We start from the raw sequence: 21,675 nt of genomic DNA, 5'->3' as shown, positions 1-21,675 counted from the left end.
GCCAGCTCCATCCTCACTCCTCACAGTGTACTCCCCTTATAGCCAGCCCCATAACCCCTTCCCCCCAGTGTGCTCCCCTTATAGCCAGCCCCATACCCCCCTCCCCACAGTGTGCTAACCTTATAGCCAGCCCCATCCTCGCTCCTCACAATGTACTCCCCTTCTAGCCAGCCCCATCCTCGCTCCTCACAGTGTACTCCCCTTCTAGCCAGCCCCATAACCCCTTGCCCACGGTGTGCTCCCCTTATAGCCAGCCCCATCCTCACAGTATACTCTCCTTATAACCAGCCCCATACCCCCCTCCCCACAGTGTGCTAACATTATAGCCAGCCCCATCCTCCCTTATCATAGCGTGCTCCCCTTATATCCAGCCCCACCCCCTCTCCCCACAGTATGCTCCCCTTATAGCCAGCCCCATCCTTCCTGCCCACAGTATGCTCCCCTTATAGCCAGCCCCACCCCCTCCCCATAGTATGCTCCCCTTATATCCAGCCCCACCCCCTCTCCCCACAGTATGCTCCCCTTATAGCCAGCCCCATCCTTCCTGCCCACAGTATGCTCCCCTTAAAGCCAGCCCAATCCCCCCTCCCCACAGTGTGCTCCCCTTATAGCCAGCCCCGCCTACCTCCCAACAGTATGCTCCCCTAATAAACAGCTCCATCCTTGCTCCTCACAGTGTACTCCCCTTATAGCCAGCCCCATACCCCCCTCCCCACAGTGTGCTAACCTTATAGCCAGCCCCATCCTCCCTTATTATAGCATGCTCCCCTTATATCCAGCCCCACCCCCTCTCCCCACAGTATGCTCCCCTTATAGCCAGCCCCATTCTCCATCCTCACAGTATGCTCCCCTTATAGCCAACCCCCCCCCCTGCCCACAGAGTGCTCCCCTTATATCCAGCCCCATCCCCCAGTGTGCTCTCCTTATTGCCACCCCCCCCCCCAGTGTGCTCCCCATATAGCAGCCTCATCCCCCTCCCGACCCATCCCCCCTCCCCATAGTGTGCTCCTTTATAGCCAGCCCCATGCCCCCATAGCATGCTCCCCTATAGCCCGCCCCATCTCCCCCCTCCGCATAGTGTGCTCCCCTATAGCCCCCCAAAATATATATAATTTAGATATTTATTATACCACAGTATTAAATAATATACACACATATACATTTACTAAAGCATATATACATAAACAATTCTTAAATGGTTACAGTTAAGGGTCCCAATACCGCTACAATGTATCTAATAATGTCACACTCACAAAAGTGTCTCCGTTTAGATACAATTACAGTTTATATCAGTGGCTTTATTCATCTATAGTTCTACAATTATATACGTGTACGCAAACTGAAGGTGCTGCGTAGTGGTGCATAATTGAATACTACACAGCACCTGTGGTTTGCGTACACGTATATATAATTGCGGGAACCCAGTGAAATAAAGCAGCTGATATAAATTGTGATTGTATCTAAACGGAGGTACTTTTTGTGATTGTAACATTGTGATCTCCATCAATGTCGGGGGGGGGGGGGGGGGTTCAAGATTTTGCTATTGGGCTTATAAAGTTCTAGTTACGCCCCTGGCCTGTGCTAATGAGGGGTGTGGATCTGTTGGTCACCAGCAAGTTGTTAGACAGTCATTAGGTCGACATGCATTTAGGTCAACGTGTGTCTAGGTCGACATGCAGGAAGGTCGACATGAGTCTAGGTCGACATGGGTTAGGTCGACAGGGTCATTAGGTCGACATGTGTTAGGTCCACAGTAAAAAGGCCGATATGAGGGGTTTCTCTTTTTTTTTACCCGAATGTCGACACAGTCGACATGGACACAGGTTAAAGTGCACCGCGTCGCCTGCTCCGGGCACGGTGCCTCGCTACACTCGGCACACTATTTTATTCTGTTTTTCAGTTTGGAAAAATCTTCCTCCCAGTTGGTGGTTCATTGCTGGTGTTTCCACTTGGGAAGATGTCTTCCAGGTTGTCTTGATTTTTCCGTCTTGTGGAAAGTTCCTCTTTAAGGTTGAAACTCATTTTAGCTGAAAACGACCACCACCAGTATAGGTGTATGTGTGTATGTGTCTATATTATCGTGCTGGTACTCTCAAGAAGACTTGTGACAGTCACAAGTAAGGTTATATGGGGCTGGCAATGTCAGTAATTCGCACTTGCGAATCATCACGGCACCGGGCTGGGATGATTCACAAGGTCGACATGGCAAGGTCGACACAAGCATTAGGTCGACAATTGCTAGGTCAACAGTCAAAAGGTCATCTCCATAGGAGTGCGAGCACTTTTAAGTGAATTCGGCCCAGTGAAGAGTGCAAGATCACCTTAACTCGGGTGCCGTTTTCAGCGTTTAAATGACCCCCGAACGGCACCTCACACCCTTTGGCGCTAATAGGATTGACCACTAAGTGTAGCATCTGTACCGCCTCACTATGCTTGTCACACTATTGGCTTCTCTCTCTCTCCACGCCCTAGTGGATGGTAGGGCATGGAATACCGCCTGTCGGCACATGTCTCCTTAAAATAAAAGTGAAAAACCCATATTGACCTTCTGACTGTCGAACCTAGCCAATGCTTCTGTTGACGTTCTAACCATGTCTTAGGCATGTAGACCTATGTCATGTGTCGACCTAAGCCATGTGGAGCCTCAGTGGTCGACCCAATGCATGACAACCATGCATGAAGCAAATGACAACTGTCGGCTAAAGCTATGCAGCTTGTTAAAGTTGCAGTACATTTTGAGACCACTAGATGGTGCTTGTATAATATAGTTGCATTTAAGAGTCAGGAGGTATAATGCAAATAAATCAGGTAAATGACATATTTCAGTCACCTAATCCCCGTCTCTGCGTGTGAAGCGCTCTATGCACCGTGCACACCCGCCCCCCGTTCCATGTTGGGATTTCCATGGCCACGCCCCAGCCGGATGATTGACACCGCGCTGTGTGCTACACTAAGCGGCTACAGTACAGCCGGTGCGGTCATTACTAGGGGTGATCGCTGTGCAGAGCCTCCCGGGGTAACGATGTTGTGTCGGTGATCCCAGGCGCGGTGTGTGAGCGGTAACGCAGCGTCTCGCCCTCACTGCAGGTAACTTGTGTGAATGCCGTGAGCCGCAAAGTTCTGTGCTCAGGCGGCTGTCAGTGTTAAACCGTGTGCGCCGGGGACAGGTGTATGGGCTGCTCCCTGGGGAAGCCACTGCCGGCTAATCCTTGTAGCAAAGTCCTGGGCGTTGGGGGCTTGGTGTATAGTCTTTCAGTAGTGTTAAATTGTACAGCACTTCAGCCCTTTCTTTATTTTGTATACTGTAGTTATTCTGAGCTTATACTATTTATGAATATACTAACTATATATATATATATATATATATATATATATATTCCTTTAAAAAAAAAAAAAAAAAAGGTTTTGTGGGAATTCTTCCAATTACTGTATGTACATAAAAAAACAACAAAAACAAAACAAACCAGGGTACTTATGTATTATCTGGACTCCCATGTTAAATGCACCCCATTTTTTCATACCCCTACTATCCAACTACGCATGGAGTTGATTTTATATAGTGTGGCGAGCGCAGCGGTCTCATAAGAAAAATGGGAGTCCAGATATTACATAAGTACCCAAACCGGTAATGGTTATTGTAATGAACTGCATAAAAACATATACACTGGATATGAATTGTCTGATGCCGTTCACCTTATATGTGATGGCTAGTTCTCTGTAGTTGGGGTAACCATGCATAGTGTGACTAGATTTAATTTTTTTTGAGAAATTAAATGTTAAAGTTTTACATTTGTGAAAGTTTTTTTTTTTTGCTGTTGGAATAAAGCCCTCATTATATCATGTATTTGTTTAATTCTGCTGCGTATGATGTGTACATGGTTAATCTCAGTGATCTGCATATAGGACCCTATTCTGGTCCTTCGCAGCTGGTGCTCGTTCACACAAGGACCAATGTTTGGTGCATGCGCAGCAGCATTTCTGTGTGCATACATCGGGTGCGTGTGGCCCCGGCGAACAGAATATTTGCCGGGTGCATGCATCCAAGGCTGCAGCCGGAGGGCGTGGGGCAGCAGCGGATAGGCGCTCCCATGGGAACGCCCAGCATTTCCTGTGCGCTCGCATGTAAACGCTGTGTGTTCCATAGTAATCGGGCTGTGAAGTGGGTGCCGGATGTAAATTGCCCGCCCACTTCCTCCTGAGAATGTACGCAAATCGAAGTCATCTGAAAGTGCGCGCACATTCCACATCATTTGATGTCCGGCGACCATGATGTAGGTGTTTACCCACAGGCTGTGAATGGATGTTTGTTAAATCCATTGAACACATTCTGCGAGGGGGGGTACCACCATTCGCAGGGCGGTTTCTGGTTGACTCGCAAGGGTGCGAATTTGCAACGGAGCAAATCAACCAGAATAACCCCCCTACTACGTAGATATAGACTGAAGTTCATAACTGTGCTGTTTCAGAACACTATTCATTGGGAATGGTAACCTGTGGTGTTCTGGACAAGTTTAATGATGTTCTAAAACCGTTTAGTTAAGTGGACAGCCATCTATCTATTTATGGAATAAGGCAGCATTCACAATACCTTAAATACTCAATACAGCCCATTTAATGCTTCAGAGCACTTTATGTTCTTTCATCAGAAATATACTGTTGACAAAAGAACTAGTGCTTCTGAAACGTGGTGTAATACCTGGGAGGCTTGTGCTGAATTGGGTTGCTTTATATTGGTCCACATTGCTGTATGTGGCAACTAGTGGGCGCGGGACTCGTTTTCTCTTAATAGTGTGGCATACACACAAAATATTATGTCGTTTACCCCATATCATATTTATGAGGATTTCAACAGAGCATGTATAGTAATAATGTTGATCATGTGATATCATAGTAATAATATAATCTATAGTAATATCATTGTATTTTGTAGAAAGCTGGCGTCTGCCCTCTCTTTATAAGGCTCCAATGGAATCTGAACAAGAGACCGCAAAGGACAGAATACCCAGGTAATGGCATTCATCAACAGAATCCTGATGTCGTGGTGATTTTTGCTTGACACTTTGAGCTTTTGCACATTTGTATTCTATTGCTGCGAGTAAGGACTTTTTGTTCAGTGTCCTCACATGAGCCTTCTGTATTGTGGTTTGAAAATGTATTTTATTTTATATAACTAATGGTGTTTAATTGTCCTAATAGTCGTTTTGTAATAGTATCTAAATGTCGGGAAGCATGACACACAATGAGGTAAGCTGTTCATGGGGAGCCTGGCCATATCAATTGCAGGTGTACAGTATTCTGAACTATTGCTTCCTGCTTCAGGAGGCGAAGCCTTGTCCCACCCTTTTGTGACCTGCAAGGTAGAGCCTGTCGCTGTGTAATCACAAGTATACTGTCACTGACTGACACATTCACCACTTTGTTTCTGTATAGGGCTGGTAGGGATTAGAGCAGGTTTATTCTGAAGCCGTATAGAGAAAAGTGTTAAATTCATTAAATGCAGTATATTTCTTCGTAGTTTGTAAGTTCTGTGTAAAAGTGCTATGGAATAGCCTCTCATTATAAATAAGTGTCCCTATATAAGTAGATGTTTCTAACAAGAACATAAGGGGACAGGAATAAAAAGCTAAAACAAAATGCATTTTGAAAAGCATAGATTTGTATGTATTTCTTTGTATAACAGTGGTACAATATTTGTCCATGTTACATGGGGTATGGGTCATAGGGTCTAAACATGAAAAAGGTTGACGAGCAATAGGTCAACATGTGTATGTTGTGTACCGCAGCCCCTTGCATGGCTTGCTACACCCTCCATGCTTGGTTCACTATTAGACTCCAACTCTACTGTCCACTTGTAAAGTATGAAAAACCACCTTTGACCTTTTCATGTCGACCTATTGCTTGCGTCAACCTTTTGATCATGGTTTTTTTTTCATGTTTCAACCTTATTACTACCGACCTGCCGACCGCATCCAACTACACGTGTACGCCTGTACTTTCTCATGCAACTATTTCTAGTATAAAGAAGTAATTTTTTTTGCATTTAGCCTAATGTCGTGTTCTAGTGACTCTTGTTCTGACCTAAGCATTACTTAATGTTTTGCCTTGCTGCTAGAGCACCTTATGTGGACTTTGTACTGTGTAGTTTGCTTTTAGCACATATTAATTTGTCTGTAGGGAAACATTTATTCAGTGAGTAGTAACCCTGACATCATCTGTTCTGCTGTAGTGAGCAGCCCTGTATATTGGATGCACGTAGAGACACCCTTCAATCGGCAGTTGCATTGCATTGTGCTACATGAAGATGCTCTCCACTAGTCAGAAATAGTCATCTATTTTGCTTTAAGAAGGGAAAAAAAAAAAGGTTTTACGTTGTGATGTTTCCATGAGGTTATTGGGTGTTGTAGACAGCAAAAACCTGTTCCATACAATGACCTCGCTCAGGTGTGAATCACAAAGCTCATCTGTATGATTCATACCGTTTGGCTTTAAACTGGTTGGTGCAGTTGTAACAGTTGGGTTTTCCCCATTGAGGAATAGTTCCATCTCCTGGTACTTGTGTGTGGGGCTGTGCTTCCATAGTCAGTCTGGTTCCCTGTCAAATTCTGTATGCGGTGCTGCAGGGGCTGGCTCCCTCAGTGACATTCTACTGCTGTACAGGCACACTTTTTCTCCTGTTGGTCATTGCTGTGATAATCTGGCCCAACTGCCTATGGGCCCTTTCACACGCTCTGGCTCCTGCCGGGTGACGAAACCCTGCACGGCCAAGAAGCCGTGCCACACACACAGAAGTTTACAATGGTGGGGATGGCCACAGCCTGGCAGCCAGAGCCGAATTTCCCATTAGGCACGTGCCTAGGGACGGCACATGTTTGGGGGCGGCACTTGATAGTACGGTCAGCCCAAAATGTACCAATAACTGCAAAATATCCACTGTACTGTACTATATTCCATCTTAAATATAGTGTAAATGGATAGGATATGCAGATACTGCCCCTGTAACCTGTCCTACTTAGTAAATATGTATTCATAATAAAAGAACATGTCACAGTTAGTGGCTTTTTTTTATAAATCCATTATATTGGCTATTATCAAATGAGGGCTTATAGGTAAACAATAAAAATAATAGACAGGGGGTGGGCGTTATTGTTGTGCCTAGGGGCGCTGTCATTCCAAAATTCGCCCCCTGCTGGCAGCCGTCCCTTCCACTCGTAACATCTGGCTGCAACTGGGCGGCCAGGCCGTGGTTGTCTCGTGTGAATGGACACAATCATGATTAACTTCTGTGTACGGCACGGCTTTTGGCTGTGTGGGGTTTCGCCGCCATGCAGGAGACGGAGCGTGTGTAAGGGGCCTGAGTTATTTTGCAAGACTTCTCAATTTTATGCTCCTTGAATGATTAGTTCCTTTATCATACGGTGGGAACTCACTATCAATTGCCAATACTAAAAATAGAATCCAAGATCGGAGGGAATTCAAATAGCTGTGCTTGAGTGAGGATACTTAAGAGAAATTGGGCTTTAAAGAGCACTGCTGTGTGTGTGTGTGTGTATGTGTGTGCATTTCTATATCACTCTATAGTAAACATAATTTTTCACAGGACATACCGGTTCAAGTGTTATAAGTAGAGACAGGATTATATGCAACATTAAAAGCTTGAAATATGCATGCAAATATGCATGAAAAATACTTAAAATATGCATGAAAAGTGTTAAAATCTGCTACATTAAATAATAAAAAAAGTAATTTTTAACTTATTTATTTAAAAATCAGCATACAATTAGTTGCAAATAAACAGGATTTTTTTTTCTTCCTGGCTGCTACAGCAGAGTGCAGCATCCTAGGCTCTTCTTGCATTAACTACACGGACCCTCAGCGCCGATGGATCAAATGTCAGCATAGCGTGTGAGGGTGGTGCAGTGGAAGGCTTCCTCCCTGTGCCGCATACTCACTGTGACACGGCATTTCCTCCACGCCGCGTGATGTCACAACCCTTCCGCCCACCTCCTCTGCTGCAGAAGTCTGTCTCTTGGTGTAAAGTCCCAGGCCAGGAGCAGTCAAAGGTTCAGGAGCTTCGTAATGGCATTCGCCTTGACTGACTTTTATCAACATGGATTGGCAGCCTAGAGCAGTGTACATCCAAGGTTCCCCACACTGTGCACATATTGGCCCAGCTTGCACACTCTATCACTACATGGCCAGCAGCAGCAGGGCAAAGCAGTGCTGTGACTCGCAGGTGGAAAGGGGGAGGAGCCTAAAATATGCACCATCACTAGATTTTAGGTAAAATATGCAATAACCAGTGAGAATGGGCAAAATATGCAAGTGCATATGCAAATGCATATAATCCTGTCTCTAGTTATAAGGTACCAAAGTATTGTTCTACAATTGAAGATGCGGATGTTCTCAATTCTCACACGTTAAGGGTTAAGGGTATCTCCATAAGGGTCTTTTGTACGGAATTGTTGATTTCCCCTGTTATTGGACGTCAAGTCCTCTTGCATTTAAATGATATGTATCACATCATGTATCCAATTAAGTTATGCCCCGATTGAAATCTCTTTGAGACGAAATGCGTTTGGTACTCGTCCAACTGTGATTTGATTTAAAGAACTGTCAAAATTGATGCAAAACTATTTTATGCTTTTTATGGACTTTTTAATAAACTAAATTCAGAGTTATTTGGGTGCATTATTACGCAGACCTGGCTCAGGCCACAAAGTTTTGACCATTGCATTGATGCCAGTCTTCCAGTGGTGTGTGTGTGTGTGTGTGTGTGTGTGTGTGTGTGTATACATGTATGTATGTGTAGATATAAAATATATATTTCTCCCAACAATTTAAGATGGAGATGTGTGTTGTGTGTTTTGTATTGTACATTGCACTCCTTCTCTGTCTGATATTGTGTGTTTGCTTAATAGGATCGATATTTATGGATTTGAAAGACCGGAAGAATTTGATTATGCATTTTATGAAGACTTTAATTCAAGATACCTGGAAATTCTCACAAGAAGAGCTATAAAATGGTCCAAACTCTTGCAGAAGTCCACCGCAGTGGAGAAAAGCTTGAAAGGTATATTGTAACAGCAGCAAATGTGATGACTGAGGTACATAATGAGAGCATAACATCATTCTCTATAGTAGTACTAAGAAACACATTTTAGGCCCCCACACACTAGGGAGAATTGCACTGTGCTCCTCATCCTGCGATACATCACAGAGCTGGCTTGCTCTCTCTCCTCCCACCCGGCGGCAGCAACAGCAGCAGCAGGGGAGGGAGGAGACAGGAGGAGCTGAAGCTTCCTCCATTCTCCCTCCTCCCACCCAGCGATGGCAGTAGCAGGGGAGGGAGAAGACGCATGAGAAGCTGAATCCTCTTCTGTCCTCTGTTCTCCCTCCTCCCTGCTCCAACAGCAGGAGACAGAGGAGATACAGCAGTAGTTGAAGCCTTCTTCGTTCTCTCCTGGAAACAACCGAAGGTCCCGGGTGGTTCCGAGGGGAGAAGTCGCCATAATGTATGGGGACCTTATGATGCTTTGTTTGACATTGACTTCAGTGTTGGTACATTGTAATTCTCAGTTAGGTTGTTCTGACCTAAAGTCATGGTTTTGCATTTATTTTCTTTGCTACATTAGTGTGATGACTACATTGCACCAAAACATTTAATGCCTCCATAGCACCACTGCATAAATCAAAATACACCTACAATGACCCCTCAGATGTAGGACCAAACACAATCCTCAATATTGTGCTAATTTTATCAAAAGTGTTTGCTTGCTTGCTAGATTCATTGGAGGGCACATGGGATTCGGCATGAAAAGCCAGCGGTCGGGATCCCGGCGTTCAAAATCCCGACGCCGGAATGCCGAAATCCCGACAAGGGGGGGACGTGGATCGCCCCCCTTGCGGGCTCGCTGCGCTCGCCACACTAATTTATTCTCCCTCCGAGGGTGTCGTGGACAATCACGGGGGGAGAAAGTGTCGGGATTTTGAACGCCGGTATCCCGACCGCCGGTATTTAAACTGCATCCCGGCACATGCACCATTTAGCAGCACATTGCGTTGCTACTACTCTATAATCTAAAGAGGGGAATAAAAAACACCTGGACAGATCTGGGAGTCCATTCTATTTCAACTTGTTTGTTGGGCTCTCATTTTCACTTCTAAAAGAGGCTCTGCCATATTTAAGATTAACAATCTATCAAATTGTCTGAAAGTCTTTGTATATTCTAATCTAACTTTTGGGATAAAAGGCCCATTAAGCTGATGCTAAGGATTCTTATTACACTACATACAGTAAGTTTTGCTTATTCACTTTACAACACACAGTAGTTCAGCTTTATTCATGTTATGACACACCGTGTTGTCCCTTATTCACAATATAACACAGTCATTTGCCTGCCTGTTGCTGCTGCCTGTCAGATAGATTGATAGGTGCAAAAGGGTGGAGAGGAGGGAGGAAGAAAATGCAGGATTCATAGGGGTGGAGGGGGTTAAAAAAATATAACAAATAGAAGTAGGCAGAACTAGAAATAGATTTGTATACAATTTAATAAACTGCTAGCTGCCGCAGTAGTTAATATCAATGTTTCAGAGTTTAAGCTTTCGTTAGGCTAAAATATCCTGATGAAAGATTAAACTCTGAAATGTTGATCTACAGTAAGATAAAATGGGGGCTAACAGTTTATTGAAATATATACAATTCCTTGAAGTGTTGCCTTTTCTTTTTCGTGTTTTCTTTTTCAAGTTTTCTTACTGCCTGATGACGGATCATTAAACCTGAAACATTCCCATCAGACATGGGGGTATATTTATTAGCATTTGAGTACACCAGAAGATATATCCAAGTTTACATGGCTTCCAGCACCACTGGAGGATGCTGAAGCTATTACATATGCCGCATGGGCCAAGTGTATGTTTTATTAAATATATTCTAAGTTCAGGCGCTCATCTCCTGAGACTATCCACTAACCACTGCTGGACTTGATGAGGGAAGGCTACTCTCTAACTGTACACAATGTAGACAAGAAAATGACTTTTGCTATATTTTATTAAGGCTTTGCCAAGTCTGTAGACTACTGCTATTTGTAATTTCTGTATGAATATTTTGTGTGTTCACCCTGGCATGAAGCCTAATGGAGGGTAAGTGCTGGCTATATGTAATAAGACATACATACATACATACATACTCACTTGCACACACATCTACATGCTGTACATACACACATATATAATAGTAGCTTTGACCATCCCATGTGGAGGAGAAAGCATAAGGGCCTGCACTCATATTTGAAGAAGTGATTTAGTCACACCTATAGAGCATATCCAAAATCACCATCAAAAGAACATATCCATAGACAGGACGGACATCAGCCGCCCATCAGCTGTTTTACCCGGCTTTTGTGCATACAGGAGGTGTTGTCAGTAGCAGCAGGGAAAGTGCCTCCCTGCTATGTATCCTATGATGAGCGGCATCCGCTGGCCCTTGTTCTGGTTGTTGCTGCTGTTTGGTGCAGCTATAGTATCCTTTACAAATATCTGATATAACAAAAGAAGAACACCAGGCCCTATGTTCTACAGCATAGTGTTAGCACTTGACATGATCATAACCATGTAGAGTAATAATAGATAGTGAGATTACTATGTATGGATCAATTTTTAGTTATTTCGATTTTACTTTCTAGTTTTGTCAAATGAACTAGGGTACCATTTTTATATTGATAACCTTCTTGTCATCTGAAATAGAGGTGTATATACTTGTCACACAATGGCCTTTATTCAGATCTGATCGCAGTACAAATTTGTTTGGAAAATGGGCAAACCATGTGCACTGCAGGTGGGGCAGATGTAACATGTGCAGAGAGAGTTAGATGTGTGTGAGTTATTTTGTTTCTGTGCAGGGTAAATACTGGCTGCATTATTTTTACACTGCAATTTAGATTTCAGTTTCAACACACCCCACCCAAATGTAACTCTCTCTGCACATGTTACATCTGCCCCACCTGCAGTGCACATGGTTTTGCCCATTTTCCAAACAAATTTGTACTGCGATCAGATCTGAATAAGGGCCAATGTGTTTGCAGGCTGTAAGTGTACATCAGCTAGATGGTTCTGAAAGCCACACTCTAGTGTGGTGTGGAAAATATGGGGCTGGTCATAAGCATAATGGCCACTCATATAACTTTGGGGGTTTAGGTCCTCCTATAGTTGAGAGGAGTTTGAAAATTATAATTTATCCTTTTATGAATAAAAGATTAGCATTTTTTTTTTTTTTTTTTTGGTGAAGTAAATATGTTTGAATACAAGATCAACAGACAAATGTATTATCGCAGAACAGTATGTAACAAGGAAATTACAAGATACAAAACATATCAGCGTATTTGGGTACAGTATACAATATGAAGGAATGATTGTCCATCACATACAGTATATATTTTCTAGTATCTATCTAAAATGTTGACACATAAAAATTATTATTATAATAAACTGTTGTAGAAGTGGTTCCTACATTTTTTTTATTTTTAAACTTGACTCACACAAACAAAAAGGAACAACTACTATATAATCCTAAGCATGAACAATTATGGGAATGATTGCAGTTGCTGGTGTCACTGTGTGCAGGAATAAATCTATACCATAAGGAAATAGAGAGAAAAAGGGATTCATGAAGAAGCCTCTGAGGATGAGTAGGGTGATTTCAGCCATCTGGACCACACCTTCTCAAATCTAGAATTAGCCTTATTTTTCAGATACATATGACATTCATGAGTCATAGACTTGTTCACCAGCACTGTAAAGGAGATGAATTCTGGTCCAGCACGAGCTAACCACATTCTGGCAATACACTTCCTGTTTATTCAATGTGTCCATCTCACTGGCCCCCTATGATATACAGTTTGGAAGTATATAGCAGCAGGAGTATTTCAGCGGCCACCAGTTCAATTTTCAGTTGAGATCAAAATGTCTGTAGAAATTGGCATTCCCACAGAAGGTGCTAAATAACTCAGCAACTGTCAGTATACCAACAGAAAAATCCTGACTTTTGCACCCTCCTGATAGAATACCAATACAATATGACTGGGATTATTGACAAATATCTTTATGGGAGAGGGTAGATCGACATCCGATTCTTTGACCTGGGCCTGCAGTGCATGTCTAAGCTGAAGAAAGCAATAGAAGAACTCTTGAACTCCTCCTTCAGTTGTTTAATTTAAATGCAACATCATAATAAACCTTCTTGATTGTCATTATGCCTCTGGTGTCCCATATTCCCCACATTGGGAGAATGGTCGGTTTGGGAAGTCAATGAGGGTACCAGACGGGAGTATCAAGGTCTATGCCAGCAAACTGGGTCATGCCACTTTAATTCATGGGAAAATATTAACAACTTGATCAATAATGAGGGGGCCATTTTGGAAGGTATTACCGCACCTCAGGAGGCGCTGAGAAGTAGCCAGGGGTAGCCTGTTGAATGAAAACCATATGTAGAGGGTTTATACTATCAGTTCTAGATCTAATCAAGACATCCAGCTGGGTTCTAGGGGGTAAATTTACTTAGATGGGATGTTGCCCATAGCAACCAATCAGATTATATCTATTATCTTCTAGAAGGTGCTTAACATATAAAAGTAGAATCTGGTTGCTATATGCAACATCTCATCTTCAATTAAACTCCAACCTTAGTAAATTTACCCCAAGGTCTCTTGTTAGCCCACATCAGGGGGGACATCATTATATTAACCTTCCTGGAAAATGGAGTAGGGAATATAAATCAGGGATTCTTGGAGAATATATAAAGGTTTGGCCTGCAGTATCCTCTTGATAAGAGCAATCCGTCCTGACACTGGAAGAGGAAGTTCACAACAAGATATAGTTTTGATACGAATATATTGAATTCACAGAAGATGATTTAGGAGGATTAAATTGGAGGAGATATTGGTAATCATTAGCCCTAAGGACTTGAACTGGTTAGTCCACCATAGCGGTAATGATAGCTCTGAGTAAAGCCCCGTACACCTGGGGCGAATTCAGCCTCGTGCTGAGCGAAGTAGTTTACAATACATCACTCAGCACATGTCGCTGACACACATGCTATGCACCAGCGATGTGTGCTGAGCGATCTGTGTTTCTTGACTCACATGTAGCGCACTCTGACTACATAGAAACATAGAATTTGACGGCAGATAAGAACCCCTTGGCCCATCTAGTCTGCCCCTTTTTTAAACATGTTACCTCAAACCATATTTGATCCTTATTTTTTTTGTAAGGATATCAATATGCCTATCCCAAGCATGTTTAAATTGTACTACTGTATTTGCCTCTACCACCTCTGATGGGAGGCTATTCCACTTATCTACTACTCTTTCTGTGAAGTAATTCTTCCTCAAATTTCCCCTGAATCTTCCTCCTTCTTAGATCTTGAGTAGATCTTGAGCACATGTGGTCAATATCTGAGCAGGCGATGCGCAGGACCGTGCATGGCCATTGCTCGGGGGCATAGATACGGAGTGAACCGTGATTAATTTCGAAGTGATTTAGACAGATCGCAAATGGGCTAAAATCACCCTGTGTGTATGCCCCCTTAGAATGACATATTTATTATGTATTTCTCCAACTAGTTCTTGTTTTCATAATGACAAAGGTCCTTATTCTGGTCGGTGCGGATATATTCGCGTGCGTTCGGGCCGCCGATGTTTTGTGTCTGCGCATGTGCAGAGGCGTCTCTGCGCATGTGCGAGCGGGGCATACGGCCAAATCCCGCATGATATGTGAACACTCCGAACAGGGTGTGAGAGGGGCGTGAAGGGCTATTTGTGCTCATTACCATATGCATACGCCCCGCGTTTCATGGGCGTTCCCATGCAAACGCTGGGCGTACGTATGGTAATGCGGCCGTGACGCGCGTGTAGGGGGAGGACATATAACATCGCCGGATGTCAGCTGCCCGCCCAGATCTCTGCTTTTGCACGGAAAAATGTCCGTGTGGTCTGAGGTTGCGGGAGCTGGTGGAGCACTCGGTCCTGCATTCGATGGTCTGCAACCATCAAATGATGGGGGAGGTTCCCTTAGATGGAGGAGGCGTATTCCGTGTAAAATACACGTGCGGTCCGTTCGGCCAGCTTCTTACCGCGTACGGACGGACTTGGCAATCCATATGGAAGGCGGGGTTTCGCACGCACGGTCCTGGCCGCTTAATCTGATCTGGCCGCACCGATCTGAATAAGGGCCAAAGTGACTATCCTGTTGCATCAAGATAACTGAACCAAAGTGACAGGAGCCAGGTGTTGCAGGTTAATATCACTGCAGCACTCATCTCTGTCAGTTTGGTTGCATTCCCTTGACAGGTGACATCTAGGCGCCTGCAGTGCAACCCCTTGTGAAGCAGCTGCCTCATTGGTAGCTTGGTCTCTGGCTTCATATAGCTACCTATTATTATGGGCCAGATTCTCTAAGCTTCAAAAGTGATAAAATGGAGAGTGATAAACAGCCAGCTAATCAGCTCCTACCTGCCATGTCACAGACTGTGTTTGAAAAAAGTCAGACAGGAGCTGATTGGCTGGCTGTTTATCACTCTCTGTTATCACTTTTGAAGTTTAGAGAATCTGGCCCTATGTCTGTTTAATTGGAGGCCAACGTTTCTCAAAAAGTGTAAGATAATCCCTGTCCTCTCCATATTTTCTTTAGTGGTCAATAATCATTTTCAACTTCTTTTTGGAGGACTAGTAATCTCTTTACCATTAGATTGAGACTATTTTCTGGGCCATTCAGTTGAATTTAGAATTGAATAACTGGTATTTTGATGAAGGCAGGCTACTTGCTTTATGTTATGTATGATTAAGGCTACACAATAGGCAGAGATTCAGGAATTATCTTTGACTGTTAATATTACTATGTAAGTTTTCAATTCTAAAGCTCTGTGCTTTAAAAATAAGTTTTAAGTTGACACCAACAGACTGGTATGGGGCATTTTATGCTGTATCGGTAGGTGGTGCTAGGGTAAGCCTAGGGTGTTCCTGGGCACTTTCAGCTAATATTCACGGCCTTTCAGGGACAATAATCTGATGTTTTAGATTATAAAAATAGTACCTTCTGTTAGAGACCAAGACTTTGTGTTAATCCACTTAGTACATTGATTTGAAAATATTTGGGCTTATTGCTCAAGAGCAAATGCAACCAATGTAAATATGGTTTATGGGCTGATGCAAAAAATCTTCACATTCATTCTGGCAACCAATGTAATCTTTCTAGTAAATCTACAACAGAAAAGTTAATCAAAACCTCATTCAAGTAATTAGTAATTGTTAGACCGTCTTGCATGGCTTAGTTCAGATTATGTTTGTATTACAGTTCAGGTTAAAACGTTAACTATGCTATTTTCACTTGTGACTTTTGATTAACAGAAGTCAAATAAGTAAGTTCTTATTATTAAGTTTAATATTGATGGATCCTGAAGTGAAATTGGAAATCAAATTTCATTCCAAGGGAAAACCTTTCCAGGTGCATTGCTTTGGCGCGCAGCCTTTTATTAATATTTATTTCCAGTTATTTATATAGCGCTCAAATATTCCGCCGCACTTTACAGAGAACATTCACATCCGTCCCTGACCCAGCGGAGCTTACAATCTATATTCCCTACCACATGTACGTACACACACACACACACACACACACACACACATACATACATAGACATTCTAGGGTTAATTTGTTGGGAGCCAATTAACCAACCAGTATATTTTTGGATTGTAAGAGGAAACCGGAGTACCCACTGGAAACCCACGCAAGTATGGGGAGAATATACAAACTTTGGTACTTGTGAGTTATCCGGGCTGCCGATTTTTTCATCGCGTCGGTCGTGGCCGTTATAAGGAGCCGCGACGCGCGATGCCCACGATTTCCCATAGACAGTAATGTTAAAAGACACGATGGACCCGATTTCCGACACGATTTCCCATAGACAGTAATGTTAAAAGACGCGATGGACCCGATTTCCCATAGACAGCAATGTTAAAATAAAATTACAATGTGAAATTGTCCAATATGTTTTTAAAAAAAATGTTTCATGGCCCCCCACCACCGTTAACGCCACCCCGCTATTGACGCCAACCCGAAGCGTGGCGAGCGCAGCGATACGCGTCCTCCGACCTTTTCATGCCCTACTATCCACTAGGGCGTGGAGTGAGAATAGAATAGTGTGGCGAGCGCAGCGAGCCACCGAGCCCGAAGCGTGGCGAGCGCACGCGGACACCTTCACAGGTATCCGCGTGCCCTTGCGGGCTTCACAGGTGTCCGCGTCCCCTCGCGGGGCTCGCTGCGCTCGCCACGCTTCGGGCTCACTGCGCTCGCCACACTATTCTATTCTCACTCCACGCCCTAGTGGATAGTAGGGCATGAAAAGGTCGGAGGACGCGTAGCGCGGGCTCGCTGCGCTCGCCACGCTTCGGGTTGGCGTCAGTAGCGGGGTGGCGTTAACGGTGGTGGGGGGCCATGAAACATTTTTTTTAAAAACATATTGCCCAATTTCACATTGTAATTTTATTTTAACATTGCTGTCTATGGGAAATCGGGTCCATCGCGTCTTTTAACATTACTGTCTATGGGAAATCGGGTCCATCGTGTCTTTTAACATTACTGTCTATGGGAAATCGTGGGCATCGCGTCGCGGCCCCTTATAACGGCCACGACCGACGCGATGCCCCCGATATCGTGTCTTTTAACATTACTGTCTATGGGAAATCGGGGGCATCGCGTCGCGGCCCCTTATAACGGCCACGACCGACGCGATGCCCCCGATTTGGAGCTAAATCGTGGGCATCGCGTCGGTCGGGTGTCCTTAAGTTAACCAAACTTAAGGACAAAATCGGCAGCCCGGATAACTCACAAGTACCCAAACTTTTAGCTGCTCTTTGTTGCCTGTGATGTACATAATGTGACCAGAGGAGCAGCGGTGCTTTATCACATTTGCTGCATCTTGCTGTGTTTGTGATCTTATAGACAACCCCCTTATGCGGCACTTCTGCTTTATTCTTCAGTAAAGAGATACATTAGGAAAGGAATTCCGAATGAACATCGCTCTTATGTGTGGATGATGGTGAGCGGAGCACAAGCCCAAATGGAATTGAATCCAGGATACTATCGCAGTGTATTAGTGGAGGGACAGAAGAATGCAAAGCTTGTGGATGCAGTTGTCACAGGTAATATCCTCCCTTGTAAAGGGCACAATTTAATTGTCCCATGTTGTAGATCTGAAACATTGGCCCCTTTACTGCTTTTGGACTGATATCAGTTTATAGATCTATGTTCTGTTCTTTTGTTTACTCTGTTTCCCTTTTGGACCTTTTCTTGTGACATTTCTACATAAAAATTGGGTTTTTATCAATATCCCAGAACTCACTGACTGATCCTAGTAAGTATTTTAACCCTAACAATCCCCTCCCGCAGCTGGTGCCTAACCACAATACTTACCTTTGGGATTTATCTGGATTCTGAGCGTTGGCATCCCATTGTTATATTCTGACTGTAGGGGTCCTCACCACATCCACTTAAGAGATGTGACCCTTTTTATATGAAGTTCTAGTAGTCGAGAACTCTTATGTAGGATATAAAAGGTAAATACTATTTGCTTTTGTTGCATAATTATTTAAAATAATCCAATCTCTTACAAATAGTGGGTACAGACATGTTTTGTTAACTAAACTAATTTCTTCAGAATGCTAAATTTATACAAATATGTTTTTACCTCTGCGCTCCTCCCTCATTGCAATTACTGAAAAGGTAAACTGTTATATTGGGGTCTACCTTTTCCTTCATCCAGCAAAATGTACATACACAAAGCTTAAAACAAAAGTGTGTCCCAATAAAATGTTTAAACAAAGGGGGTTAATCAGACATGATCGCACAGTGCGAATTCACAGGCTGGGCGATAATCGATTGACTGGGTGTAGGTACAGCTCGCAATACGCATGGGCAAGGCCATATGGCGATAAAATATAGCATCTATTTTTAATCTCCGTTAGCCGTATGTAAGTTGATTGACAGAAAGATGGGCTTTGGTGTTGGTTGGTAAACGCCCGTTTTCTGGGAGTGTCAGGGAAAATGCAGATATGCCGAGGCCCTTTTCAGGAAGGGAATGCAACGTCCGCTCCGGCCCCTATCCGCCTGTTTTTTTATTGCATTGGACGAGTATGCTACGCACAGAATGCACAGCGGAAAAGATCATTCGATGGTTAGCAGTTGCCAATGAATTTGCAGCTAATTTCCGCAGGCTTGCATTCTGGCAGGGCAACGATTTATTTGGTAGCAGGCCAAACAATCAGGTCTGAATAACCCCCAAAGGTCAAGAAAAAAGTATTTTCTCCTGAAGAATGACTTCCACATCCAATGTGGGTAATATAACCTTTCCTTTGGATGCAGTTTCCTTTCGTAAAGTTCACAAGATATTCTTCATAAAAAATCTTATTCCTTTTCATGGGGGAAAAAAAGTGAAAGTACAATACTGTAGAAATGTATTTATTACATATTCTTTATAACAAAAAAGTGACTATAAATTAAACAAAATAGCCAAATTTTATCCCCTACCAAATTCAGTATCAGAGGGTGTGTCTATTTGTTACTCCTTGGGGGTATTCAGTTAGCTCCAAGACTAATTGCCTGCTAAAATGACTGCAGGGAAAGGCTATTCAATTAAGTAGCCTACTTCCCACACCTAAAAATCTGTTTCAGGCATGGAAACGCATTGACACTGCATATACTGCATAATCAATAGGTTTTTCCTGTGTTCCACTTTGCCTGTACTTGCTGCAAAGTTCTGTCCAACATCGGGCATTCCCACTAAATGGATTGCTCCAGCGTGTTTAATGGAGTACCCCACTAAGGGTCCTCTAATACCCCAGCCTGACGCCCCCTCACTCTTCTCTTTTTGGGCCAGATGCACTAAGCTTCAAAAGTGATAAAATGGAGAGTGATAAACAGCCAGCCAATCAGCTCCTGCCTGCCATTTTTCAAACACAGTCTGTGACATGGCAGGTAGGAGCTGATTGGCTGGCTGTTTATCACTCTCCATTTTATCACTTTTGAAGCTTGGTGCATCTGGCCCACTGTCAGGCTTTGAAATGTTAGTCTCTCCTTAGCATCTAAATGTGTTTTCTAAATCTAAATTTCTCCAGAAGGCAGTAGCACTATGTGGCAGTGTTCCTCATATAGCTTCAGTGAAGGATAGATTGATTTTAATCCCTTTGACACAAGTGGTGGCTTGCACCTCCAGACTGCTTATCATGGTCACGTGATCATAGTCTAGTACAGCATATATACAAATACTAGTGCTCACACAAAACTTCCACTGATTGAAATGAATGGGTACAAATGTCCTACATTTATAAACACTGCAGATAGGGCATAATGATGATACTGGGTAACACTAAACTGCCTATGATACTTTGGGTACTCTTTACCTAGCACGGCGCCCACGATTTTGATCGTGGGCATCGTAGGTAAAAAAATCGCGGCCATTGAATGCACTTAAAATCGGGTGCAACGCGATGCCCGCGATTTCCCATAGGGAACAATGTTAAATTTCTCAATTGACCCGATTTTACTGTTCAATGCCTCAATTGACACGATTTTTCCATAGGAATCAATGTTAAATGGCCCACAGAGGCCAAATAGCCACCCTGAAGTGTGAAATGGCCCCCACAATTGTTAACGCCACCCCACGATCAACGTCAACCCGAAGCGTGGCGAGCGCAGCGGTACGCGTCCTACGACCTTTTCATACCCCCACTATCCACGTCGGCGTGGAGTTGAGAATAGAATAGTGTGGCGAGCGGACGTGGATACCTTCACAGGTAAACGCGTCCCTTTGCGGGCTTCACAGGTATCCTCGTCCGCTCGCCACACTATTCTATTCTCAACTCCACGCCGACATGGATAGTGGGGGTATGAAAAGGTCGTAGGACGCGTACCTCCGCCCCTCGCGGGCTCGCTGTGCTCGCCACGCTTCGGGTTCACGTTGATCGTGGGGTGGCGTTAACAATTGTGGGGGCCATTTCACACTTTAGGGTGGCTATTTGGCCTCTGTGGGCCATTTAACATTGATTCCTATGGAAAAATCGTGTCAATTGAGGCATTGAACAGTAAAATCGGGTCAATTGAGAAATTTAACATTGGTCCCTATGGGAAATCGCGGGCATCGCGTCGGTCGCACCCGATTTTTTTTTAGTGCATTCAATGACCGCGATGGGCACCGTGCTAGGTAAAGAGTACCATACTTTGTTATATAAATAGTATAACTTATCCACAGGTAAATTGATCCGTAATTATTGTAATGTAAAAACTATACATGCATTGTAATTTGTGTATATTAAAAATGAGAGATGTACAACAGAACTGCTGCAGCATGAATGACTTAGCATTACTGTATATGGGACATACCACATTATCCCCTTCTACAGTATTCATCCTTCTAGAGTCTCCTGCTACCAGCCCTGCTGTCTGTTTGCATACTGTACTACTTACTTTATCAATGACTGATTGTAAAGTGCTGAGGGTTGTCCTTCCTACTGATTGGAGGGAGGTCAGCAGGACATTTCACTTTCTTAGTTCTCTTCCTTAGTCACTATACTGCAATTTTAAAGGTGATTAGTTTGATCTTGTGCTATGCTGTAGTCACTTTGGTCAGGG

General features: G+C 43.6%; 1 protein-coding gene across 1 annotated transcript in view; it reads left to right on the top strand.

The window, feature by feature from the left end:
• The first annotated feature begins 2,929 nt into the window (after positions 1-2,929).
• GRTP1 (growth hormone regulated TBC protein 1) overlaps positions 2,930-21,675 on the top strand; it is a 61,399-nt gene continuing 42,653 nt past the window's right edge. Inside the window, exons 1-4 of the mRNA XM_083168715.1 lie at positions 2,930-3,087; positions 4,931-5,006; positions 8,919-9,070; positions 18,030-18,191. Coding sequence (XP_083024841.1) covers positions 4,966-5,006; positions 8,919-9,070; positions 18,030-18,191 — 355 coding nt within the window. The 5' untranslated portion in view covers positions 2,930-3,087; positions 4,931-4,965. The remainder of the gene's footprint in view (positions 3,088-4,930; positions 5,007-8,918; positions 9,071-18,029; positions 18,192-21,675) is intronic.

The sequence above is a fragment of the Crinia signifera genome, chromosome 2, assembly GCF_055691185.1.
Source record: "Crinia signifera chromosome 2, ASM5569118v1, whole genome shotgun sequence".
NCBI classification, from domain to species: Eukaryota; Metazoa; Chordata; class Amphibia; order Anura; family Myobatrachidae; genus Crinia; species Crinia signifera.
Note: the sequence above shows the minus strand (reverse complement) of the source record. Positions and strands in the feature narration are given on the sequence as shown.